The 13,903-nt window shown below is 49.8% G+C and overlaps 1 protein-coding gene across 1 annotated transcript; it reads right to left on the bottom strand.

The window, feature by feature from the left end:
- Positions 1 to 25: 25 nt before the first annotated feature.
- Positions 26 to 13,183, bottom strand: hcfc1b (host cell factor C1b). The gene is made up of 32 exons (XM_044037407.1): positions 12,445 to 13,183; positions 11,055 to 11,203; positions 10,752 to 10,912; positions 10,460 to 10,662; positions 9,114 to 9,198; positions 8,537 to 8,643; positions 8,287 to 8,466; positions 7,902 to 8,165; positions 7,671 to 7,816; positions 7,287 to 7,448; positions 6,939 to 7,160; positions 6,782 to 6,865; positions 5,935 to 6,091; positions 5,760 to 5,872; positions 4,640 to 4,766; positions 4,386 to 4,555; positions 4,187 to 4,313; positions 3,831 to 4,114; positions 3,557 to 3,697; positions 3,382 to 3,468; positions 3,199 to 3,285; positions 3,036 to 3,102; positions 2,811 to 2,956; positions 2,412 to 2,576; positions 2,140 to 2,332; positions 1,929 to 2,057; positions 1,644 to 1,846; positions 1,435 to 1,542; positions 1,168 to 1,353; positions 787 to 1,084; positions 643 to 694; positions 26 to 564 (listed from the first exon to the last, which is right to left on the bottom strand). The coding sequence occupies exons 1-32, from the start codon at positions 12,617 to 12,619 to the stop codon at positions 525 to 527; spliced, it is 4,818 nt and encodes a 1,605-aa protein (XP_043893342.1). The 5' UTR covers positions 12,620 to 13,183; the 3' UTR covers positions 26 to 524.
- Positions 13,184 to 13,903: the final 720 nt, after the last annotated feature.

Below are 13,903 nucleotides of genomic sequence, written 5' to 3' on the forward strand. Positions count from 1 at the left end.
ACAGGAAGTGGACTCCACTCAGGTGTAAAAATGCTCTAAAAATCTTTATTGATCCAGGGATTATTGACAAACAGGTTTAATTTTTGAATAGCTGCAGTTTTGCCCACTGACCAGTGGGGGGCGCTCTGTCTCATCAACTGAAGAAAAATCAGAAACAATTTTTGTAACGATTATATAAAAAAAAAACAAAAAGGAAATTATGTACAACAGAGAAAGTTTAAACTCCACCCCCCTGACTGGGGCCCCGCCCCCCTGACAGCATAGTGACCTTTCAAATGATGTTCAAAAAAGCTACGACTCAAACAAACTCAAACTTTATTGTTCCCATTTCTCCATGAAACACTGTTGACTCCACCCCTGTCGTCTCCATGACAACGGTGTCACCGTCAGAATGGCCGATAATTTACAAATATGCTACAAGTCTTTTGTACTTTAGTTCGTTTCTTGCTGGACAGGAATTGGCCAGATCCACACCCCCCCCACCCATCACCATGGCAACCAGAGTTGTCAGCAGACTCAGGCTCTTATTGGTCAGTTTTGAACTTCTTTGGTCCACCAGGTTTCCTGAGAGAGAGAGAGAGAGAGACGATTAAAAAACAAGTCATCGCAAAATAAAAATGTGTGTGTGTGAGTGAGTCTTACGTGTCAGAGGCTCCGCCCCTCTTCACTGCTGTTTTCGTGTCTTTACTCGTCTCTACAGGAGGAAAAACAAACAATGACCCGTCAGTTTCTCTCGCCTCTCTCGCCCTCTAACCTTCACGTGTGTCCAGTTTTTTTTTTCCTCACCTTGTAACCACCGCACCTGCGTGGCCGGACCGTAGCCCTTCTGGTTGCGAGCTGCGATGCGGAAGATGATGGCGGGTTTGGTGGTGTGGTCGATGTGTGCTTTGGCGAGGCTGGAGGCCTGGACCAGGCAGGACGGGTTCGCGCCGCAGTAGACCCTCATGAACGCCAGCTGGGCGGGGCCAGAGCCTGAAGAGGCGGCAGCCTGACTGGACTGGATGGCGAGGTAAACCGAGTATTCTACGATCCGGCCTGACGTGACGGCCGGAGGCTCCCAGGTGAGCTGAGCGCCATCCAGGTTCTACACACACACACACGTCACATTACTGAACTCCATTTCCCATGATCCTCCTCTTCACTGACTCACAACAGGAAGTGGCTCACCTTGCTGATCTTGATGGCACAGGGCGCTCCAGGGAAACCGGGCAGACACGTTTTAAACGCCGACACCTCGGAGAAGGCGCCGCGGCCGCAGATGTTGATCCCTGCAACACGGAACTTGTAGGCGGTCCCTGGCTGAAGCTCCACCTTCTTCATCTGACTGTAGTCAGGTGGCACACCTGAATCGTCCTGCGGGTCAAAGGTCATCAATAACAGCTGATCAATCACCATCTCACCAATGAAGACGGCGTTAAAGTGAGACAAACTTACGTCGGCCACGTTGTCGTCGTATGGGACATAGAAGTGAGAGACGACCATGTTAGTGACCTTTACGATCCCGACGTCGTACCAATGACTGTCCCCACCCGACGTCTTCACCTGGACACACACACACACACAGTGTTAGCATGATGTCTGTTTGTTATCAGTGTGTTGTTAGCATGCTGTCAGTGTGTTGTTAGCATGTTGCTACGTCTCACCCCTGTAGTTGCTGCAATGCCATTGGTCGTCTCGGTCTTGACAGGGGCAGCTGCAATCTTAACTGGTCCTGCTGTCAGAGGAGGGGCGGGGCTGAACGTGCTGGCCAATCGTGCGACAGCACTGGTGACGGCTGATGATGTCATCTCGTGGACATTTCCATCCGCTGTTGGGTCGTTGAGGCTGTCTGCGGGAGCAAGGCCCTCTGGGAAACGGAGGCAGGGTCAGAGGAGAACAGGTGTGACAGTGTGTGTGTGTGCATGTGTGGTCATCAGCGTGCGACTCACCTGTGGGGACACTGCTCGGCTCTGGTTGTGCTGGTTCTGGTTCTGGATGGTTGTGGACGTCCTGCAGCTGCTGCTGCACCAGAGCAGCAAGCTCCTGCTGGGTGAGGACGATGGGGATGGACTGGTCCACTGACACAAAGACATGTGGAGACATAATGAGGACACACTGTCCCTCTCATGTCCTATGTGTGTGTGTATATGTGTGCGTTACCTCTGTGTGCTGTAGCCTGAAGCACTGCCTGTATCGTCGCCTGCTGAGCTGCGTCTCCTGTTACCGTGGCAACAGTCAGCTGATCTGGGGTCAGTCCCGTCACCATCAGGGTCGTCGCTCCAGAGACGACGTCACCTTCGTCCCCGTCTGATGACATCAGCTCCTGAGGAAGACCACTGTCTGATGTCTCCATCTGAGGAGGAGGAGGCGGGGTTAACACAACCACCAGCTGATTGGTTGACTGGGTACCTGTGTGTGTGTGTGTGTGTTACCTGTGCTGTGGCCTCGCTGCCTTCCACCTGAACCTGTAACACTGATGCTGCTGATGACATCACAGCCTCTGACTGACTGACTGTCTGCGTAGGTTCCGCCTCCTCCGTCAATATGGCAACGGCCTCTGACCCCGCCCTCTCTTCACCGACCAATGAGGAGATCGCCTACACACACACACACACACACACACTGAATCACAGTTCTACTGACTGTAGAAGAACTTTTTTTTTTTTCCCTGCAGTCAAAGGTCAAATAAACTTGATTAAGGTTCTTCATTCTTCTCTTTAATCCACTGTTGTATCCTCATGTGACGGTTGCTGGTGCTAATCCCAGCTGACACACAGCCATAGATTAATAATAATAAATTCTTCAGAAGCAGTGTCACAAGCATCACTCACCGGTATGGAAGGTCCAGGTGTGGGTGTGGCCTGTGTAACTGTGGTGACGGCCCTGCTCTGATTGGCTGTGGTGGTGGAGGGGGTGGAGTCAGAGGAGGAGGTGGGGTCTGAGGAGTCTCCCTGGAGATTGTCTCCACCCTGTTGAGCTGGACACACAGGACAGGAAGTGAGGAAACAGTGAATCAAATATTCCAGCAAGTTTCAGGTGAGTCAGCAGGTTGTTACCTGTAGCTGTGGTCGCTGTGTTGGTGGTTCCAGTCTCGTGGGTCTCGCACGGAGGATTTGAACACACCTGCAAACATGAAGTACATGTGGTTTATTTTTTATCATGGCCACCCGCCTGTGCGCCTGCCTGCGCGCCAGCCTGCGCGCCCGCCTGCTGTCTCACCTGTCTGACTGCTCCTCCCGCTCCTGCTGTGGTCGCTGTGTTGGTGGTTCCAGTCTCGTGGGTCTCGCACGGAGGATTTGAACACACCTGCAAACATGAAGTACATGTGGTTTATTTTTTATCATGGCCACCCGCCTGTGCGCCTGCCTGCGCGCCAGCCTGCACGCCCGCCTGCTGTCTCACCTGTCTGACTGCTCCTCCCGCTCCTGCTGTGGTCGCTGTGTTGGTGGTTCCAGTCTCGTGGGTCTCACAGGGAGGATTTGAACACACCTGAAAGCAGAAACAGAATTTCGCTGTGACCACAGCTCACCTGGACGTTCGCCAGTACGCTCACGCGCACGTCCACCTAGCGTCTCACCTGTCTGACTCCTCCCGCTCCCGCCGTGGTCGCGGTGTTGGTGGTTCCGGTCTCGTGAGTCTCACATGGAGGATTGGAGCAGACGTTTGACGAAGTCACGGTGACGACGGGTGAAAGAGCAGACTGCTGAGCTGAGCTCACCTGAGGAGAGATGACAACCTGAGGTTCACCTGGATCCTGGTCAAGTCCCTCCCGTGGTGAGGCGAGAAGCTCACAGCTTATTATAGACCAGATCAGTGTCTGCTGACTTTACTCCGACCACATGACGGCTCACCTGTAGTTCCCGGCTCATACTGGTGGAGGCGACGGTGGCGGTGTTGGTTGTCCCTGTCTCGTGCGTCTCGCAGGGTGGGTTTGAACACACCCTGTCCCCCCCACCCATGGTTGCTGTGGCGACGGTGGCGGTGTTGGTCGTCCCCGTCTCATGCGTCTCGCAGGGTGGGTTTGAACACACCCTGTTGCCGCCACCCATGGTTGCCATGGCGACGGTGGCGGTGTTGGTGGTGCCGGTCTCGTGCGTCTCACAGGGCGGGTTGGAGCACACGGTCGTTCCTGCAACTACATCACAGTGACATCATCAGATGAGCTGAGGGGAGGAGTCAGCAGTTGCCACGGTACCGCTTCCTGTACCTGTCACAGTCGCAGTGCTCGTCGTACCTCCTGGTTCCTCAGAGGTGGGCGACGCCATGAAGGAGACGGGCAGATCCTGGACCAGTGGCTGAGCCTCGGCACCGCTCGGCGTTGTGATCAGTGTCACCTGCAGGGGGCGACAGCGTCACTGCAGGTCTGTCACTACATGTCACTGCACTCCAACGTTGACGGGCTTTACCTGCTTAGGTACAGCTGCACTGGCCGTCACTGTGGTAACCTGGTTGGCCAGCGTAGCAATGGTTGCCAGGGTGGTGATGGGTGTGGCCAGGGAAGCGCTGGAGGCAGCGATGGTGCCGCCCGTCACAGTAGTGGAAGCACTTCCTGCCACTGTGGCCAGAGTGGACACGCCTGCAGAGACACACAGAGACACGTTAGCGGGAGTCTGTCCAGTCAGACACCGTCATCATGGAGACACACCTCACCAGTATTTACCTGAGGCTGCCTTGACGACCAGAGTGGTGATGCCGGGCTTGCTCCCTGGCGACACCAGTCGCACACCGCTCATCGGGACAGTTCTGAGGATGGTACCCGGAGAACCTGGAGCTCCTTTCAACACCACCTGAACACACACACACCTGTGTTATCTATGTGTGTGTGTATGTGTTTAAAGGGGACATATTATACCCTATTTCCCCCAATAGTTCCCTGGTGTCCTAATGAACATGTCAGTGACAGATGTCAAAATACCATAAGGATGAAGCATCATAGCAGTTCAATAACCCTGCTAAACCCGCCCCTTTCAGAACGCTCGGTTTTCGTGCATGGTTCCTTTATATGCAAATGAGACACGGGCAAACACACACCCACTTCTTCCAGGGGGTGTCTGATTTGTCCTCTACAGCGCTCACTCGCTCAGCTCCTGTTCCCTCCGCTCCATTCGTCTCTCCCTCCCTCCACTAGTTCTGACAATATCAACATGGCAGCGTGCACGGAAAACAGCGAGAGCGCCGTCACAGGAAGAGACGTCCTACATAAGGATCGAGCCGAACAGTGCCGAACTGTAAATCAGTTAAAAACACTTAAGGACAGCACCGCTGATCGCCAGCTGCGTGTGGCGAGCTGCATAAACTGCCGCTGTATGTGACTGTATCAGACTGAGTCTGTGCTCCGGTCATGGAGGACGTACTGAACAAATATTTTTAATTAGGACGTGTCAGAATGGTCAGTTATGAGCTCTATGTGACCTTTTCTTAAAAATGTGTGTGTTTGTACGTTGGTGAAATACGTTCGCTGACTAAATACGGCGACCGCTGGCCACAGTCTGATGCAAAGTGGTGCGAACACACGAACACACGTTTGCTGACTTTATCCGGCAACATCTAGTGTTTTGTCGCCTATACTTACACTAAGGGGGACCATGAAAACATGACTGAGTATTCTTTTTCCACACTTTGGCGACTGGTAGGGCCTCCAGAGTCCCTAATATAAGTATTAAAATGGCTAAAAAGTTGATTTTGCATAATATGTCTCGTGTGTGTGTGTGTGTGTGTATGTGAGTGCGTGCGCATGCGTGAGTGTGTGTTTAATGTGTACGTGTGTGTGTGTTTGTTACCTGTGTGACCCCTGGCTGACCTCCTGTGGTCATCTTTGGGACAGTGGTGATGATCTTTCCCATCGTTCCTGGTGACATCACCTTGGTAGTGAGGATGGTATATGGACTGTTCCCTGTGGGGAGATTTACTCATTCACATCACATTAGGTGCATGTGTGTGTGTGTGTGTGTTTACCGGCCCCTCCCTGCAGCGCTGACATTGGGATGGTCTTGATGATGGTGGGTTTGCTGCTGGTGGATCCAGACTGTGCGGCGCTGACGAGCGTTGTCTGTTTACCGTCTGCTGACGTCACCAGCTTCAGGATGGTTCCTGCGGGGAGACCGCCCTTCGCCTGAGGACACACACAAGGTCAGAGGTCAATGACTGAATCACACACACACACCTGTTCTTTGATCAGCGTTTGTCAGACATGGAAACAATGTTCTCAAACGTCTCGTTTTTGTCCACAAACTAAAATAATTTAGTTTTAATGATTTTATTATTTTATGGAGCAAAGAAAACAGAAATTTAGTTTGTAAATTCACATTTACAAACTAGTTTTAATTATTAAAAAAAAGACAGAAAAAAAAAAGAAACTCTTAAACTGACTGTGGAATAACATTAATATTTCATAGAATGAAGTGATACAATGAAAGACACTAAACACATGAATTATACTTTAGAAGACTGGAAGCTATATGTATTGCCAGGCTGTTACCAGAAACCTGATTTGACTACTTCCTGTTACCACTAACGACAGTTGTGGAATGAGTACAGACACTAAAAATAAGATGAGTTTGTTTCACAAGACACTGTTAGTGAACTATTTTTAAAGGCAAAAGTTTTACATCAGTGTACATAAGTAATAGTGAAAAGCCTCTTATTTTGAAAGCCAGGTAGAAAGGAAGTGGTGCTTGGTTAATTTCAGGATGCTCCGCGTCTTTTTTTCCCAGTTACACCAAAGATAACAAAAACCTGTCAGAATTAATCACATGATAACTTTATTTAAAGTCCCTGCACGTGTTTGGACAGAAAGTCGTACCTGGAGGAGCTGAGCGACGGCGCCACTTGCAGTCTGAGCCGGTTTGTTCTGGACCACTGACATCACCTTCCCCAGGTTCCCGATCTGAAACACACACACTCACGTCATCTGCTCTGTCGACATTGACACACTGCACGTATGAAGTGACATCACTCACCAGAGCCCCGCCCCCTCCGAGAGGGCTGTTCACAAGGGTGATGGTCTTTGTGACTCCACCCACCATCGTGGTGACCACCTGACCGTGCTGGGAGACGGGCACTGCACCCGCCTTGTGCACCGTGATCAGCTGTCGACCTGGCGTCCCGGGACTGGCGAGCATGGAGGCCCCGCCCACCTGAGCGGCCGCGGTCTTTAGCATGCGTGTGGCCGGGTTAGTCAGCTGAGAGAGAGAAATCAGCTGTTGTCATCTACAGGAAACAGCGGCTGTGTCACGTGACCGGCGAGCAAAGGTTTGCACGTTTACAAACTCATTCAGTGTGCTTGTCTGAAAACATGGGGTCATTACCATGGTAACAGGAGCGGCCACTTTAGCGGCCACCGCCTTCACGACAGCTGCTCCCGCGGGGACGCTCAGCACCGCTCCCGAGGAGGGCGGAATCTTCTGAGTGGCTGCGGCCGCCGCCGCTAACGCCGCCATGCCGCTCATCTGAGGACTGTTTCCTATTGGCTGAGAGCAGACGGGAGGGTCAAAGGTTAGTCCAACACTGGAGCTTTCAGTTACAGCCCATGATGTCATCAGGTGCCTTAACACCTGAACCGTTGCCATGACAACTCCTTTCACCAGTCTCATGGTCTTTGCCATGGAAACGTTTCAGGTTTCGTCACGAGTGTGGATGTGTCACATCAGGTGGTGGCCGTGGACAAAAGTGGGTGGAGCTTCGGTGCATACCGTCCCCTGTGCTGCCTGAGTGGGAACCACCATACGAACTCCCGCAGGAAGTGTCACCGCGGCCGCCGATTTGGGCGTGGCCTGTCTCACGGTGATGATGGAGGCTCCGCCTACTGCTCCTGGAGCTGCCGCTACCTTGAGAACAGCTGCAGAAACACAGACAGGTGAGACACATGTGAGACACATGTGAGACACAGCAGCAGACTCACCTGTGCAGGTGTGGGACCTCACCTGGTGCTTTCACCGCTGAAGCCAACGGGCTTCCAGCCACAGACGTGGAGGGGGAGGGAACCAGGGCGGCGCCAGAGAGCGGGACAGCCTGGTCAGAGGAGGTGGGGCTCTGGGGGGCGGTGCTAATGGCAGGTGTCGCGGGAATGTCGTACTTCTGCAGCTGCAGCAGGTAAGTGTCGGCCGTCTGAGACGGTCCCCAGCTCACCTCCAGAGAGGACGTGTTCGCACGAACCAGCTGAACACGAGACGGAGGACAGGGACGCTCTGAGGACGGAGAGACAGACAGGTGAGACTGAATCATTAGAATCGGTCGATTACAGAATGGTTCAGTACTTCCTGCATGACCGGAGCACAGTGTGTGTGTGTGTGTGTAGCTGCAGCTCACCTGACTCCAGGTACCACAGGTCCTTGCAGCACACCTGGTTGTTCCAGGCTTTCCTGTATCCGTCTCTGCCACTCCACATGTAGAGTCTGGAGTTGATGGCGACGCTGCAGTGACCTGCACGAGCCCGAGGCACGTTGTCCTCCTCACTGTCCATCAGCACCATCTCCCAACACATGGAGTCTGAGCAGAGAGACACACAGGTCAACACACCTGTGTGTGTGTGTGTGTGTGTGTGTGTGTGTGTACGTACTCAGGTTGAGACAGGCCAGTGTGTTGGTGCACTTCCACTCCTTCTCATGAGTGGCCACTTTAACGTCGTCCATCACCAGAGGAACCCAACCTCCAAACACATACATCCTGACAGAGACGGGTGGAGAAAGATGCAGAGACGGGTGGAGGATTAATGGCTGCACTGTATGAGTTGCAGTTAGGATTGCAGAGGGCAGAAAATTCCCACTCAATTTCCAGAAACTTTCCACAGGAGCTTTAGTTTGGGAATTTTGGAAATATTCCACATTGGGAAGTTTCCATGGTAATGAAAGAGAATGAACTGGAGAGTTGGGATCATTTAAAGAAACTGTCATAAAAAAATAAATGTGTTTCATCATAAGCACAAGTGAGTAAACAAGTAAAAAAATATTTAAATATTTGGTATAAATTCTTGTGTAGTTACAGTAAAGTGTCCAGCAGGGGGCAGAAGAGCAGCATCATTACATTAAAAACGACAAATTAAAATTACATAAAAAAAGATTAGTTTCACATATTCCCATTAACTCACGTTTTTCCCGTGGAAAGTTTCCACTCGACCGCAGTTCTTGTACACTTACTTGTTGTTGATGACGGTGGCAGAGTGCAGACTGCGTGGGAGGGGGGCGGTTCCACTGAGGGCTGGTTTGGTCCAGGTCATGGAGTCTGTGATGTCATGAGAACAGCGACCAATCACAGGTCAGCGCGTGTTTTCACAGCACAATGAAGTCAAGCTACCAGCAACTTTTGACTATTGAAGCGTGTCTGACTCCACACACGAGGTGGCGATACGCCTCCTATTACTACAATATTGCTGAGCATGTTCTGGTTGAGCACAGTTTAAGCTCCGCCCTGTGTCTCTCTACCGTCCATCAACTTCAAAATACCTGATTCTTTAAGGAGACTCAGCATAAGTTCAGTCTCCTCAGTTGAAAAATGCTCCATGTTTTTCTCTCTGTGTATTCTCTCTTACTATATACTCTTATTTCCGGGTCAAAGGTCGGGAAATGAAACTGTGGAACAAGTGCAGAAAGTCTCGACCAGTGTGGTTTCATATTTGATTAATCTCTTGATTACTTTCTTAAATGATCAGTGTTTGTCAAACCTGGAAATGATGATGTTCTCAAATGTCTCGCTTCGATTCAGGTTTAATAATTTCTTTGTTTGAAAAACCTAAAAAAATTAAATGACTTAAATCGTGGCAGCCCTAGTTCAGTTCCAGTTCAGAACAGTAATTCAACTACCAACCCTGACCCTGTGACACATTTCAGTCAGATTAAAACGTTTATATGATTTTAAAAGTCCACTTTTAAGTCCACCTCGCCTCGCCTCAGGTTGCATCTCCACTACAAAAAAAGTACCTACTCAATGTGGGCGGAGTCATGTGGTGACTTCGTTTTACACGCGACACACAAACGAGTGACATGTGAAGCAGTCATTTGTATTTGTTCAGCACTTCCTGCACGAGCGCAGCACAGACTCCGTCTGACACCGTCACTGGACTGAAATACAGCGACAGGGTTTGTGACGCCAGCCGCGATCAGCACCAGGCTCCTCTGTTTAAATATTTCCCTGGTAAATGTTGGAGATGAACGCACGTTTTTAGGATCGTTTTTAACTCATCTGGAGTTTCAGAACTGTTCAGTTAGAATTCTGTGTTGGACGTCTCTTCCTGTGACGGCGGTTTGACTAATCAGTGGCCGGCAGTCTGGCGAAATAATGCAGAGTATGTACTCAGCACGCCAGAGCAGGTACTGTAAAAAAAAAAAAAGCACCTGTACCAGGTCAGTACACTAGTGGAAACACAACTTATCCATGCTGAGGGGAGGCGAGTGGGTAGAAACAGGCCATAAGACTATCATTTTCTTTTCTAACATCCCGTACGTCACCCTGACCAATCAGAGTGAGTGTGGTCAGTGGGCCTCACCGATGTCCAGCACCCACAGGTCTCCCAGTCTGCAGCCGCTCATCCCTCCATAGATTATCAGTCTGTTGGCGGCGCGGCCACTCGTCACCACGGCCGTGTGACTCTCTCGTGGCGGCGGTGGCTGACCCGACGTCACTGGGATCTCCCAGCCGACCACGCTGGAGCCTGGACGCAGCTCCAGGCAGTAGAGGTCGTTCAGATACCTGTGAGAGGTCAACGGGGTCAGTCAGGGGTCGGGCTGACTGACCGGGTGTCAGTGGAGCTTCAGTGTTCCTGTCTGACATTTTCTCACCTGGGGATGTTGTTCTTGGGATCCTCGCTGTCATTGGCCAATCCTCCAAACAGGTAACAGCAGTTGCCAATCAGAGAAAAGCTGTGTCCGAGGCGTGGGCAGGGGGGCGGGCCGTTCTTCGGAGCTTTGGCCTTCAGACGTTTCCACTCCCAGCGACTCGCCTGATGGAACGAGAGAGAGAATAAACAACACGGTGCTGGACCAATCAGAGCTGCTGCTGCTGCTCGACTCCACTTTTAACAATGTGATCTTCCATTCCCTGATCCGACACTGTGCCCCGCCCTCTGCAGTGACATCACTCACCTGCAGTTCATACAGGTCGTTGCTGTATTTGCCGTATTCCACCATCCCACCAAACACCAGCAGCCTCGTCCCGTCACACACAAAGCCAAACGCAGCACAGCCGGGCGGGATGTCACCGCGCACCGCAGGAATGAACCACTGGTTAGTGGCTGGAGGGGGGAGAGTAGTCAGACATGTCAATAATCCTTTTAGTCTGAGAGATACCTTTTATATTATTAATATTGTTTTAATGTTAAAATGATAATATTAGTGAACATTATTTCATAACACATTTTTAAACATTAGTAACGTTGTTTTGTAACATCAAATCCTTCTATACGTTTTCGGAGCAAAACATTAAATAACATTCTTTTGGGGGCTACAAATAATTGTTCATCTGCTGGTTAATCGATTGTTTGGTGCATAAAAACATTGATCAGTGTTTGTCAAACCTGGAAATGATGATGTTCTCAAATGTCTTGTTTTGTCCGCAAACCAAAATGATTCAGTTTTAATGACTTCTTTGTTTTATGGAGCAAATAAACCAGAAAATATTCACATTTAAGAAGCTAAAAAAACAAAACTTTTGTTTCAAATAGTTTCAATCAAACAGATTGATTATAAAATATGTTGAAGATGAATAAAATAATTGATGTTAGACAGATGTAGCTGCAACTAACTACTATTTTCATAATTAATATGTCGATTAATTTCATGATGAATCGAAAATGAATCAAAATTATTCAGTTTGAATGATGTCTTTGTTTTATGGAGAAAAGAAACCAGAAAATATTTCCATTGAAACAATCAGAAATCTTGTTTTAATAATGAAAAAAGCTTCAAACTGACTAATCAACTATCAAAATAGTTGATGACTAATTTTATTATTTGATTAATCGAGTAATTGTTTCAGCTATAGACGGGTGTTGTTTCATTTACAACCAGGTTAACTGTTCATCTGTATTCATATTATTAATTCGATAATGATCTTGACCAGACTACTTTTAATTGGGTTGGTTCATGTTTTCATATCATCATCGAGGTATCATTAAGTTAATGTTTACATGTTTACATGAACGTCCCTCAGCCTCCCTCCATGTTTTCTGCTGCAGCAGCAGGGGGCGTGTCTCTGCAACGTCACCAATGTTTTCAGTAAAAACGCGCCATTTCTCTCCGTGTCGCTGCCTCAGACTTAAGCTAGCTCTGTTAGCATTAGCAGAGGCCAACCAAGGCTAGTTGGCTAAACAACAGACCATAAACACACAACACACTCATTGTGCTAGCCCTTAGCAATGCTAACAGCTAGCATCTGGACATTGTTAACACGGGCGAATGTTAGCACAGTTAGCATTAGCATGAGTAACCGCAACAGCGGCCCGTGTCCACCCTGGTACCATGTACGGCCCAGTACCTGTGTTATAGACGTGCAGCTCGTCCACGATGCCCTCGTTTCCTCCGCCGAACACCACCATTAGCTCCTTAATAGCTACAGCTCGGTGTCCGTGTCTGGGCCGCGGCACAGGCCCGGTCCAGCCCACGATGCGCTTCCAGCGGGGCTGCAGCACCACGGCGGGTTCGGAAGCCATGATGTATCTGTCTCGGTCCTCGGTGACGGGGAAATACGTGTCTCCAGTCCAAGTTTCTGAAAGTTTTAAATCGTCTCCTGCTCGGTGCCAGCGCGGGTTAGCATTAGCCTGATAACTAGCTCAGTGGCTAACTAGCCAGCGTTTAGTGCGGGCAGAGCCCGGCGTCTGTCCAGGAATCGGTATCGTTAACCAGACACTGAAGAATCGGTCTTCGATGCAGACACAGACTGGACACAATGATCCGGTGCGGAACCAGCCGGCGGCTCAGAAACGGAGCGCGGTGCTGTTAGCTGTTAGCCTGCAGCCTGAAGCGGACAGTCCGCCATTTTACCCGGTGAACACTGTGGGGAGTCGGTATAAAGCCGCCGGTAGCTGCTCCGGCAAACGCGAACTAGGGCAAACGCTAACGTAGATCCAGTGCCGACTGCGAGGCCGAACTGCTGCTCCATGCGCCAGAGACACGGAGCGGCGCGGAGGCTGAGATCCACTGTTAAAGATGCAGAGCACAGCGGCTGAGCGCCGGGACGGGAACCGCCATCTTGCTGCTAACAACAACCACCACAGATAGGGTGTCTAGCGGTAGTTAGCTAACTGCTAACGAGCCTGTTACCACAGCAACGGAGCGTCACCGTGTTTATACTGAATGAACCGGGAGAACCGTCCCGTTTGTTGAAGTTTACTGTTATTAACTCACTTGGTACATTTACACGAACATAACATATAATACATGTTATATACTCATGCATATTTGATATAACAAAATAAACCAATTGTCGACTTACTGAATATATGTTCTTATTTATTTTTAAAACCCCAAAACATAATAGCATGATATTAGGTAAATTGGTCACTCGAAATTGACCATAGGTGTGAGAGTGAATAGTTGTTTGTTTCTGTGGCCCTGCGATGGACTGGCGAACTGTCCAGGGTGTGACCCCGCCAATGTATGTCATCTAAGATTGGCACAGCTACCCCGCTACCCTCATATAACATAACATACATTAACTTTATGATTATTCTCGATGCTACAAGTAACCCTAGGTCCATGTTCTCAAGCTGTTGTATAGTGATACACAAGCATTCCTCTGGTGGTACTTGGAGGAAAATCAGAGTTTTGTTCTGTTCTGCTTAAACCAGGGTTTGTGATCAGAGTGGAGCTGAGGAATATGAAACAAGGAACAAAATATGGTAATTAGTCACCTTATCTCTTGCTCCATCTTACGGTAACTTCACTGTACCAGTGTGTGAAGTTTTTGAGGATGAGAGAATACTTCTGCCTCCTGT

This window comes from Solea senegalensis, linkage group LG11 (genome assembly GCF_019176455.1).
Source record: "Solea senegalensis isolate Sse05_10M linkage group LG11, IFAPA_SoseM_1, whole genome shotgun sequence".
NCBI lineage: Eukaryota > Metazoa > Chordata > Actinopteri > Pleuronectiformes > Soleidae > Solea > Solea senegalensis.